This window comes from Chiloscyllium plagiosum, chromosome 3 (assembly GCF_004010195.1).
Source record: "Chiloscyllium plagiosum isolate BGI_BamShark_2017 chromosome 3, ASM401019v2, whole genome shotgun sequence".
Taxonomy (NCBI): domain Eukaryota; kingdom Metazoa; phylum Chordata; class Chondrichthyes; order Orectolobiformes; family Hemiscylliidae; genus Chiloscyllium; species Chiloscyllium plagiosum.
This window is the reverse complement of record NC_057712.1, coordinates 69243162-69256194: the sequence shown is the minus strand read 5'-3', so window position 1 is coordinate 69256194 and position 13033 is coordinate 69243162. Positions and strand designations below refer to the sequence as shown.

Genomic DNA, 13033 nt, shown 5'->3' with positions numbered 1-13033 from the left:
TCTGACCTATCACCCTCACCTTGACCTCTTTCCACCTATCGCATTTCCGACGCCCCTCCCCCAAGTCCCTCCCCCTACCTTTTATCTTAGCCTGCTGGACAAACTTTCCTCATTCCTGAAGAAGGGCTTATGCCCGAAACGTCGATTCTCCTGTTCCCTGGATGCTGCCTGACCTGCTGCGCTTTTCCAGCAACACAATCGTGTAGCAGCCAATCAACACCCTTGCACCCACCTCAAAGCTTGTGTAGGTATGCTCTCAGATAATTAGTTTGGTGTTTAGTACAGCAGCCTTTCATTGCTTCTAGAAAGGAAAATAGCTGTAGTTGATCAGAAGTTGCCTTTTCTTTTACAAATTTGAGACATTTTAGTAAATCAGATCAGTGCAGTGTACATTCCCTTATCCTACGCTCCAAAGTCAGTTTAATCATATATGCTCTGTGTACCATTTTTCTCTTTTAAACAGTATAAATTCCTTTAAATAGAATTTTCCCTTCTCCCTGCTCCCAATGTCTGATAAGTTAGATTGTGAACCTGGCACATCGATGTCTGTTCAACACATTTTCAAGGATTGCAGAATACCTTCATCATTCGGTCCCAAAACCACAGCGTGCCATCTTCAGGATGCACTGCAAAAACTCACCAAGGTTCCTTAGGCACTATCTTCCAATCTTCTGAGGTTGTCAGAATATACACGGAAACACCACTCCCTTCAAGCTCCCCTCTAAACCACGCACCATCTTGAATTGAAACTATTAGTCAGAGGGAAATGGATCTGGGTGGGTTGCTCTTTGGAGGGTCGGTTGTTGATCCGAAAGCCCTGTTTCCACACTTTAGGGAATCTAATCTAATTGAATCTCGAATCTAATCTAATCTGTATAAATATTCTTTCTCTGTCTCTGAGTCAAAATCCTGGAACTCCCTCCCAACACCATACACCCATTCCACATGGATTGCAGCAGTTCAAGAAGGTAGCTCATACCACCTTCTCAAAAGCATTTAGGAATGAGCAGTAACTGCTGAAGCTAGCAACACTCATTTCCCATGAATGAATAAAAATAAGACACTTCCTGAATTCATGGCAGAAATCAGTTGAGCACATCACCAGTCAGTTGGTTTAGTCAGAAAATTAGTTGTGACACCACAGAATCATCGAATTGTTATCACACAGGAGGAGGCTATTTGGCCCATCAAGCCTGCACCAACTCTTCAAACGAGCATCATCACTTAGTGCCAATATCCTGCTTTTTCCCCGTATCCTTGTGACTATTTTTGTCCAAATGATCATCCAAAGTTCTCTTAAATGCCTCAATTGAATCTGCCCTCAGCACACTTACAAGCAGTTACATTGAGTGAAAAAGCTTTTTACTCACATCACACTTGTTTCTTTAGCACCTCACTTTTAATCCATGTCCTCTCGTTTCTCACTATATGCTCCATTCATATTGCTCATATTTTGAAAATATGTATCAAATTTCCTCTCAGCCTTCTTCTCTTCAATCTGAAATTATAACTGAAGTTTCTCACACCTGGAATTGTTCTTGTAAATCTTGCAAAATATAAGGGAACATAAAAAGAAAATAGAAGTATATTAAAACATCTTGAAGAAAGTACGGGGTTTGACTACAAAAATTAAGAAAGCTGGATAAATAAATCCAGAAACCAAATTAAAGCAATTTCTGGCACCAAGACAAAATTTCCATTTGTAGGGAAGAAATTGAAACATATAAAAAACAATTGAGTTAAAAATTTAATCATATTATTAGAAAAGTATATAAATCTTACAAAATAATTGTTGAAAGCCTGATTTTGAAAATGAGAAACAAACCTTAGATGACAAGTGCACACAGGAGAATATTATTAGTGTAATGTAGAATATGAATAGTTAAGAATTATCATAGAAAAATTGTACCCTCTGTAAAAAATGTAATCCCATGTGAAGAAACATGTACTTGCATTGTTCAAGTCACAATGTTTAAGCGTAGGACTGAATTTGGGGGTGGTTTATTTTAGATATTTTACTCAAGCAAAATAGTGTTTGCTCCCAGTATATGACTCAAATATATTTTACCCTGTCACAAGTAGTAATGGCCTTATTTATCCATTTTACTGCACTGCGTCTCTTTTATGACACAATGTGAAAGAGGGCCGCAAAGAACATGAGTACATCATTCAGGCAAAGCTGTCAATTTTCATAGTATTACACTCACATACTTATCATGACTTCAGTGTCATGACTTCACTGAAATGAATAACGTAAACAGTATAAGTTACATGCTTTTATATGAGAATTGCAGGGAACATTTTTGTTATTTCTCCTTCATTATAAAGTGCCATTAATATAGCTCCTCTTGTGAGTTGACAGAGACTTTAATCATAGTTACTGATGGCTACGTGACCTGGGTGATCAATACTCTTTGATTTGTTACTGCATTTTCTTTGCTTCACTAAGAAGTGTCCAAAGCATGGACCTTCTCCTTCCATATTGACAAGCTAGAAAAATAGAATATCATATATAGCAGGCTGGAGTCAAACTTTATCAGGAAAATAAAGAGCTCAGGACGCATTTCTGTTGACAAAAATAGATCCGGAAGAAACAATTAAAATAAATTAAATAATTAAAATGTTCTGAATAAATTTAGAGATTGAGATGGTACATTGAGGAAATCATTTACAATATATTCTTTTATTAGCTATTTTAATTGGGTAACATTTTATCTCCCCACTATTGATGATTAGCAACAGGGTACTGATTCTGTCCATCACTTCAGCTAGTAACCCTGGCACATTTTCATAGGAGAAAGTGAGGACTGCAGATGCTGGCAGGAGAATCGATGTTTCGGGCATGAGCCCTTCTTCAGGAATGAGGAAAGTGTGTCCAGCAGGCTAAGATAAAAGGTAAAAGCCTGCTTGGCACACTTTCCTCATTCCTGAAGAAGGGCTCATGCCCGAAACATCGATTCTCCTGCTCCTTGGATGCTGCCTGACCTGCTGCACATTTTCATAGGACACAGCTCATTTAGCATGCAGGGTGAACTCAAAGCTGTGTCTCTGCTGCTATGAGGTTAGGATGAAAATTCTGACAGTTTTAGAATGACACATGTGAAGTAGGAGGGATAACAAAGGAATCAACATGCATCTCAAATTGAGCTCTAAAGGTATGGTTAGTTTAAAAACCATAAACCCATAAGAAATAGGACCAGGAGTATGCCATTTGGCCCCTTGAGCCTGCACCACCATTCAATAGGATCATGGCTGATCCAAAATTTTTCACATCGACTTTCGTACCCTTTAACAATAACCATTGATTCCCTTAGTGATCAAGAATCAATCTATCTCAGCCTTAAATATATATTGACTGTGGCCTCACAGCTCTCTGTGGTAAGGAGTTCTCGAGAGTCTCAACTTCCTAAGTGAAGAAATTCCGCCTCATCGCAGTCTTAAAATGTGCCACTTTATTCTGAGACTATTCCCTTGGCTCCTTGACCCTCCAATGAGGGGAAACATTCAGCATTTACCCTGTCAAGCCCCTTAAGAATCCTCATTCTTCTGAACTTCAATGAGTGGAGTCCCAACCTGTTTAGCCTTTGTCATACCAGAGATTATCTGAGTGAACCTTCTCTGAACTGTCTCCAATGAAGTAATATCTTTCCTTAAAAAGGGGGAACAAAACTAATCACAGTACTCCAGATGTAATCTCATCACACACAATTTATATCTACAGATGCTGGCATCTACACATGTCAGCCTCTCAGCACCATTATGTAACATTTCTAATTCAGTTATAGTACACCTTCTCACTTGAGTCCTGCATTGGCACCTATTATTACAGTGGTGCTGCATTGCGCTCAGGGAGCAGCATCTGGCTTACAATTTGGACCAGGATGTATTTCAAAATTACTCATTCACTCTCTTAGCATTCGCTCGATTTGAATCTCTTTGAATGCTTACAATGTCCTTGTGTTGCCTTAACTTTTTGTGCTTTTTCAACACAGCCAGAGATACTGGCCACACAATGCCTTGCCTTGCTATTTAGCACAGACTTAAAGCCAGTCTCCTGGTTGTCAGCAATGATCAGTCACTGATGCAACACTGCTACCATAATCTCAAACCTGTACCATGTGCCAGCAGATTACAGGGAAAAAAAAACATGTATTGCAACCAAATGGCTATGCCTCAAAGTTGAAAGGGAGTAGTCTTCAGTCAAATCAAGGGGGATGCACTTTAGTGAGGGGTGTGAGCACAGTAAGTCAATGTCAGCTTCTGAGATCAGTCCATAGGCTTGGACACAATTAGTCAGCCATTCAGAGCGGTCAGTGTCAGGGTCCTCTCTTCATAGTGGGTAAAGAATTGAGATACACATGTCCCGCTGAAACCTTGGCTTTTTCTGCACCTATGGTCCATTTTTTCCTGTATTGAGTGAATGGAAAGGATTAAGTGGGATGAAAGTGGCCTGCACAACTGTTAGTGCTGGTACAACAGGGAAATGGTGGAGGTGTCCCGAGTGAGTAAGTAGGCAGCGCAGAGGCATTGCACGGTTAGTCCTGTTAGTGGATTGGATGGGTGAGAGTGAGTTAGGTAAGATGTTGCATGCAATTGTGTGAAAGATAGAGCAGCTCCAAAAGCACTTGTTAATTTTACTCAAGAGTATAGTGGCCAGAAGGTAAATACCATCCGTGGGACTGGAAGAGGCAAAAATCATGAAAACTGTAGAGTAGATTCTTCTGGCTGTACAGGACGTTTTTAACTGAAGAAATAGAACTTTGGTTAAGGTGCACTGATCATTGAATAACATTCACTTGGGTTTTATTGCTTAGTTTCTGAGAAACGAAAGTCGGCACTCAGTAAGATCCTAATGCCTGTTTTAGCTGATCAACGGCTTATTTAAAAAATAACCTGACCCAATTTTGGGATAGGTGTTTTTCAGAGCTGCAGGGCGTTGGGCTTCATTATGCCTGTTTATGCTTGTAAAATGAACACAGATCACAGTGTGGATTTTAAATTTCCATCTTCCAATCAGTACTTATATCCAGAAGGTGCAGATAGGCCAATAATTCTAGTGGGCATGTTAAAAGGAAAATTGAGAGCTGAGAAGAGCACAGTAATAGGATTCATTACCAAATGTCCCACCATTTCAGTCAACACCTTTCCCAATTTCAGGGGTGAAAGCAGAGATAATCTTGATCAGAAAAAGAGGCATAGATTTAAAAATGACTCCTCACTCAGGAATATAATTGTAAAAATTGAAAAATTCAAAAATTGTGCTCCCCAGAACAGTTTTTTAAAGCATAGAACTCCAAGGGTAAGGCAGAAATGCTCTCAAAGCAATGAAAGGTGCTATCAGTAAGTTACAATACTAATAAATAATTGGTCATTATAGGTCATTATATATGTGGAAAGAATTTTAGATCTAAAATAAATCAAGGTGTAAGACAGTTTTCATTCTGTACATAGTGTGTAAAACACAAACCACAGCAAATGACTTACGTAATACAATATCATCAAACATTTCCACCCTGTAATTGAAGGCCCAGCAGGCCTTTAATTAATGACACAGCATTTAATATGAAAAAGAAAATCTAGTAACTATTATCCTACAAGAAACATTTGTTTTTATGACCTCAGATCTTGCAATTCACAGGATATAAGCACAGTCTCTGACTCTGCAGTGTCAGAAGTACAGGGAGCCATTTAAAAATGGCAGATGAGATCTGATGCTGCCATTCACGCCCCTATTTCAATGCATCTGATTTTCCCCAGGACAGGATAAGGGTAATGTAGTGAGCTCACATATGCATTCCTGCTTAAGCCAGATCCATTATAGGGCTAGGCATCTCTGAACCCTTCCTTAATTTGTGTTTCATTGTGCCAGCTTTTCCATAACTAGAGTTGGGTACCTTTCAAAAGATAAGTTCAAATGGACTTACCCATGCCTTCCATTCCCCCTCCATGTCAAGTTATGTGAACTCAAGCTCTCTATTCCAACTCGACGTCCTTTCGTGCCCATTCACCCAGTATATACAATATAAATAAACAACAAACCCTTGGGCAACAGTGGCATGTTTGAAACTGCTTAAAAAAAACCTATTCAGAATGCTTAGGGAAAAGGAAATGTTCTTACTTCCTAAAGTAGTGTCATTTAAACAGATTATTGGCCAACCCATCAAAGCCTCTCCAATTTACTTGCTGGCTATAGACAAACCACAGACAAATAATGTTGAAGGGCTAAAACAGGACACTTTGCACACAGGGACAGGTACTCTGTTCACAGGTCAGACCAAACTGCCTCTCATGGCTGCTCACTTGCTCTCTTTGCGTATAGTCACTTAGCGCATACCTGCATTCTCGCAACATTCATGCCTCGCCTTGCCACACCATACCTGTTCATGCGTTAGTGATTCGGCCAAAATCAAAGGCTATCTGTACTACAAAATGGATGTGCTGTTTTGCACAGACAAGCTGCTTGACTGTCCATAAGAATCTATCAAGAGGGAGGACAAGTTGATGAAAGACACCTCGAGACATCATATTAGCATCTACAGCATGTGCCAGCTGCCTACATGTCAAATACACTGCATGGTTACTAAAACAAGTGGCTATGTCACACTGGATGGAGCGCAGATCTTCGATTGAGTCAAGGGGGAAGCCACTGTTGGTCAGGGATCCCAGTACCCAACAGTTAAGGGCATGGTTTGTGCACAGTCCAGAGGCTTAGCCATGGTCTGTTGTCAGTTTGGGACAAAATCATCAAATGAAAGCAAATGCTGTGGATGCTGGAAATCTGAAGCAAACACGAGAATTCTGGAGAAACTCAGCAGGTCTAGCAGCATCTGTGGAGTGAGAAACAGAGTTAATGTTTCGAGTCTAGTGCAACCCTTCTTTGGAACTTCTGAATACTTACTAATCTGGGCAAGTGATACGTTTCAAGTCTTCCTTCTTCAAGATTGCATAAGAATAGAGGTTAAAAGTTAGTTCAACCCTGATCTGTGTATACTAGTTGAAAAAACTGTACTACGTGAACTGAGATGTTTGTAGCTATCTGTGGACTGAGGTTCTCATGTCCTGTTCTGGATTTGTGTGCTGTGAAGGACACAATCAAAGGGCCACCTACGTGTCACACCTGTGTTGAAGTAAAAGGAGTGCCTTATTCTGAGTGCTGGATGCCAACCATGCAGCAAGCATTCAAAAGGAAACAAGATAACAGAAGGACTTTCATTCTCTGGGTGTTAGAAACAAGTTAGCCAGCAGCCACTGTCAAAGGAACCAGGACAAAATTATTTCCATTAACCTGAAAAGCAAAGCTCACCATCCACTGAGTGAAGAAACATTTCTATATCTCAGTCCAAAATGGCCTACTACATATCCTGAGACTGTGAATCTTTGTTCTAAACAATCTTCCTGTACTGACTTAGTCCAGTCCTGTCAGAATGTTATATGATTCAATGTGGTCCCCTCTCATTCTTCTAAACTCCAGTCAATACAAGCCCAATTGACCCACTTTCACTGTGCTCCCTCCAGGGAAAGTACATATTTTCTTTGGTAAGGTAACCAGGGCTGCGCACAATACTCAAGGTGTGGTTTCTTCAAGGCCCTGTACAACTGTAAGACCTGTTTGCTCCTGTACTCAAACTCTTTTGCAATGAAGTCCAACATTCATTTGTCTTCCGAACTGCATGCTGCACTTGTATGCTTGTTTTCAACGACAAGGAAACCCAGTTCCCTTCACTTCAAACTTTCCTAATCTATCAATATTTAAATAATACTGCCTTTTTTTTCTACCAAAGAGGAAAACTTCATATTCATCCATTATACTGCATCTGCCATATATTTGTCACTAGACTTGTCTAAAAGTCCTGAAGCCTCTTTATATCCTCTCCACCACTGCCTAGTTCTATCTTGTCTGCAATCTTGAAAATATTACTCTCGATTTTCCCATCCAACTTGATGGTACTAAATTAGGGTGAAGTATTGAATTCAAATTATTAATTAATTACACTTGAAATCCATTCCTCCTACACAAATTTCTGGAGATTGGGAAGCTTGGCATTAAAACTGTGGCAAAATTAATCAGCACTTCTTAGAGATGGTTAAGTGTTGGGGTTCCTTAGGTTATTAAAAGTTTAATGTTCAAAGGTACTTTTTTAGTTTTCCCTGAAAATAAGTTCTAGTATTTATTGTGAGAGGCTTATTTATGTGGTTTGAAAATTTAGTTATGACTAGGTTTCCCAATTTGTTACAGTTCCAGACAAGATACCCCAAACTGTTAAGCTCCCAGGTGATGAGGGATGAACTGGTTCCACTTCTTTATTAATAAGAGGTGAGTCCAAAAAGATTTTAAAAAGTACAACTTTATTTGGATCAGTTTCTGAATTGCTTGTGAAAAACAGATAAGTTGATGTTGCATCCTTTATTAGTTTGACCAGTAGTGTTGACACTGGCAATTGAACAGTCAATTTTCAAATTTTTAGCTTCATTGGGATGTTGAAATTCCTTTATCCTGATTCATTTTTAAACTGGTTTTCAGCACTTGGAGTAAACTGAAGTTAATTTTCCTTACCTGTAGTGCAGGGGTGCTTTCAGATTGCCCTCAAACTGTGACTTCCATGGCATACTAGACGCACAGCAGCCAAATAATACTCATAGATTAGCATTAAAGTTCACTTTTAATCCTTTTGTGTATTCATGGAAGGGGAAAACACAAAAATGTCTGCACAAGATGGCTATCTGCTGAGAGGGTATTTGTGGAGGTGTTATAGTCAGTTTCTTCATTATCTCAAGTTGCTGTATCCCTGTTTGATATTTTTTCAGTGTCTTTAGGTGTTTTAATCCACTAGTTATCAACACATGGAATTCTTGCCAGCCAGCAACTGAGTTTAGAATCATAGAATCATAGAGATGTACAGCATGGAAACAGACCCTTCGGTCCAACCTGTCCATTCCGACCAGATATCCCAACCCAATCTAGCCCCACCTGCCAGCAACCCGGCCCATATCCGTCCAAACCCTTCCTAATCATATACCCATCCAAATGCCTCTTAAATGTTGCAATTGTAACAGCCTCCACCACATCCTCTGGCAGCTCATTCCATACACGTACCACCCTCTGTGTGAAAGAGTTGCCCCTTAGGTCTCTTTTTTATATCTTTCCCCTCTCACCCTAAACCTATTCCCTCTAGTTCTGGACTCCCCGACCCCAGGGAAAAGACTTTGCCTATTTATCCTGTCCATGCCCTGCATAATTTTGTAAACCTCTATATGGTCACCCCTCAGTCTCTGATGCTCCATGGAAAACAGCGCCAGCCTGTCCAGCCTCTCCCTTTAGCTCAGATCCTCAAACCCTGGCAACATCCTTGTAAATCTTTTCTGAACCCTTTCAAGTTTCACAATATCTTTCAATAGGAAGGAGACCAGAATTGCACGCAATATTCCAACAGTGTCCTAACCAATGTCCCGTACAGCCGCAACATGACCTCCTAACTCCTGTACTCAATACTCTGACCAATAAAGGAAAGCATTCCAAATGCCTTCTTCACTATCCTATCTACCTGCGACTCCACTTTCAAGGAGCTATGAACCTGCACTCCAAGGTCTCTTTGTTCAGCAACACTCCCTGGGAAATTTTGGTGTCATCTGCAAACTTACTAACTGTACCTCTTATGCTCGCATCCAAATCATTTATGTAAATGACAAAACGTAGAGGACCCAGCACCGATCCTTGTGGCACTCCACTGATCACTGGCCTTCAGTCTGAAAAACAACCCTCCACCACCACCCTCTGTCTTCTACCTTTGAGCCAGTTCTGTAGCCAAATGTATTCACTCGATCTATCCTGTCTATACCTAACATATGCTTCCTTCTTTTTCTTAACCAAATCCTTAATTTCTTTAGTCATCCAGCATATCCTATACCTCCCAGCCTTCCCTTTCACCCTGACAGGAATATACTTTCTCTGGATTCTTGTTATCTCATCTCTGAAGGCTTCCCATTTTCCAACTGTCCCTTTACCTGTGAACATCTGCCTCCAATCAGCTTTCGAAAGTTCTTGCCTAATACCATCAAAATTGGCCTTTCTCCAATTTAGAAATATTTTATCTCAGTAGCAGGCCTCTTTTAATTCCAAAATAGGTTTTTATAAGTACCAAGATCGCGTTTAGATGACCCTTCATCATACCAGATTTTGACACACCATATGTTAACACTAGATATGTTTTAGATTAGATTTAAGGTGAGGAAAATAATTAGTGTCAGCAGCAATGAGGGAGCTGTAGAGTGAACTCCAGGTGGACAGCAAAAGATGATCAACATGGAGAAGCATGTCAGAAGGGTCTCATGTCCACTTAGCAGAGTCTACAGATTTTTACAGCTTAGCTCAACGACTTCTGTGAAGAGCAGTGCTTCTTAGTTGGGTATGCACAATGTCTACTGATGAGCATTGAAGATGTTCATCTCTGAGAGGAAATTAAGTAATTAGATTTCCATCTTGATATTGGGCATTCAGACATGTGAAGCTACTTCCTGGTTTTGCATTCCTTTCCCAAACACCTCCAGAACCTCTTTGTTGGGACAAATTTTCTGATTCATGACATTCATTCACAGCAGGTATATTTTGAGAAGTTATTGGTTCAGCATTTTATTATTAATTGAATGCTGTTATCATTATCGAACTTGGAGTGGGATCATTATGCTAATGGTGCAGATTGCATTAATTAGACTGAATTTACATTTCAAAACAGTTTAATTACAAAATAGCTTTCAGAAACCTAGTCATATCTTTCAAAAGATAAAGATAATGATATTGAGCAGAATATTAATAATTCTAATTAGACTTACTTTAAATAAATACCCTTTTGAAAGATTACTTGAGAATCCAATCTTTACATACCTAGGATCTGGTGTTGCCAGTTCAAAGTGGTTAAATTTGTAGCTGGTACTAAATTAGTCAGGGAGTTGCAAGAAGCAGGGCAGAAATCATTTGGACAAAACATGTAAGCTGGCGTAACAATGATAGATAAAATCTATTGTCAACAAAGATAAAAGATTGTGGGCTCCTGAAGATTTTTAAGTGCAAAATTTCTCTTTCTTCTTCCTTTGATCACTAAGTTCCGTTCCATGGTATGTGTTTTTCACTGTTCGGTGTACAATTTTGTGTGCAAATGCAACCATCTGATATTGATTGGGCTGCTCGTGAGGGAGTGGATAGAGTGGATGGTGCAGAAAATAGCAGGGCAATGGTACATTGTGGCATCATAATCATGTCATTTTCATTTTCAGTACATTTCAGATCTAGTGAAACACCACAACAATTTTATGTTCACTACAGTTATCAGTCTCTGGTGACTAGAACCCCAGGCCTCGCTCATGGGTCTTGATATTATTGTTTCATTTCATTGTAAATTTTTTGTTGGTGGCAATAAATTGGGTATTTTCACTTTAATAATGCCAATCTGAAATTTAAATACCTATTACAGGTTTAGGTATGCTGCTGAGATGAAATTGCGGCATTGATGTCAGCATGATTGAAATACTCCCTGCATAATACTGTATATTCCTATGACCCCTTTGAGAACTGGAAGGCAAAATGGCACAGGCCCTTGATACAAGCAAACTCATATGAATACTGTATTTGAAGTAACATGCACTGTATTCTACTTTATTTTTTTCACAGGACATGAACAGCACTTATTAGCTCAGCATTTATTGCCCATCCCTAAAGGTCCTTGAGAAGGTGGTGGTCAGCTCTCTTGAATAGCTGTCGTCCATGAGGTGTGGGCACACCACAATGCTGTTAGGAAAGGAGTGTCAGAACTTTTAGCCAGTGCCAGTTCATGAACAACAATATATTTCTCGATTAGTAAGGTGTGTTGCTTGTAGGAAAACTTGCAATTCACACTGCTGTCATGTATCTCATAGCTTGTAGAGGTTGTGGGTTTGCAATGTGCTGCCAAAGGTCACACTCATATCTGACTGTCATATTCTCCACACCTTACAACTGCTCTGTCATGTGGATACCAACTTGTAATGATGCTGCTCATTTAACAAGGTTATGTTGTCCTTGTTTTTTTTCTTCCGAGGGCTCATGGATGCAGAGACTCTGGGAGGTCTGGGTTTTATGAGTTTTAGGACCAATTTGATTATAGCTAACAGATACTGCCTCAGGCAAAAGGCTTTTAAGTTAAAAAGAAAACACTTGTTTAATGAAAGGGGAGTGGTCAGTTCTCCTGGCTCATCTTTTCTCTGGTTTGGTTTGGTTTTAGCAAACAGTCAATTTTGAAGCTGCTGGACCCAAAGAAGCAGGTCCATGCTGAGCCTCCCCCTATCTGACATCTCTCCTAAAATAACCTGCATTTGATGTTTTCCTTTTGAGCCAAGGGGTGTTTATGGGGATTGTTGCAAGTATTTGGAACAGCATCATTAAACTGGGATAATCTGTTGGGTTTTCAGATAGATTAAGTTATTCTATATTCTGTTCTCTTTTGTTTGGATTTCATTCAGTAATCTTGCAAATAAATTTGGTTTTGTTTAAAACTAAGTGGTTGGCCAGCTGCATCACTCCTGGAATATCAACAATACACCTACTTAAAACAACTGGCAAAGTTATGATCCGGGCCACTTTTGTGAAATGTTTTGATGGGGTCTGGCCTGGTTCGTAACAAGCTATTCATGCAATGACTTGGCTGCAGACTCTACTTAGACAACAACCTTCACAAAAATGATAATTGAGTGAACATGACCTAATGGGTTACATAGAAACAGAAAATAGGAGCAGGCATAGGCCATTCAGTCCTTCAAGCCAACTCTGACATTCAATATGATCATTCAACTCATTATCCTGCTTTCTCCCTAAATTCTTTGATCCCGTTAGCCCTGAAAGCTATATACAACTCTTTCTTGAAAGCTTTAAAAGTTTCAGCCTCAGCCACTTTCTGTGCCAGAACATTCCACAGGCTGGGTGAAGAAACTTATCCTGATCTCAGACCTAAATGGTCTACCCTGTATCATTAGACTGTGATTCCCTTCTGGACTCCCCAGTCATCAG

At 39.8% G+C, this 13033-nt stretch overlaps 1 protein-coding gene across 7 annotated transcripts in view; it reads left to right on the top strand.

Moving 5' to 3' along the window:
• The window catches only part of nkain2 (sodium/potassium transporting ATPase interacting 2), a 524118-nt gene that overhangs the window by 435498 nt on the left and 75587 nt on the right, over positions 1–13033 (top strand). For 2 of the 7 annotated variants that reach the window (XM_043684089.1, XM_043684096.1), the window contains exon 5: positions 8237–8314. The exons of the other annotated variants lie outside the window; for them this stretch is intronic. In XM_043684089.1, coding sequence (XP_043540024.1) covers positions 8237–8308 — 72 coding nt within the window. In that variant the 3' untranslated portion in view covers positions 8309–8314. The remainder of the gene's footprint in view (positions 1–8236; positions 8315–13033) is intronic. 7 annotated transcript variants of the gene reach the window in all.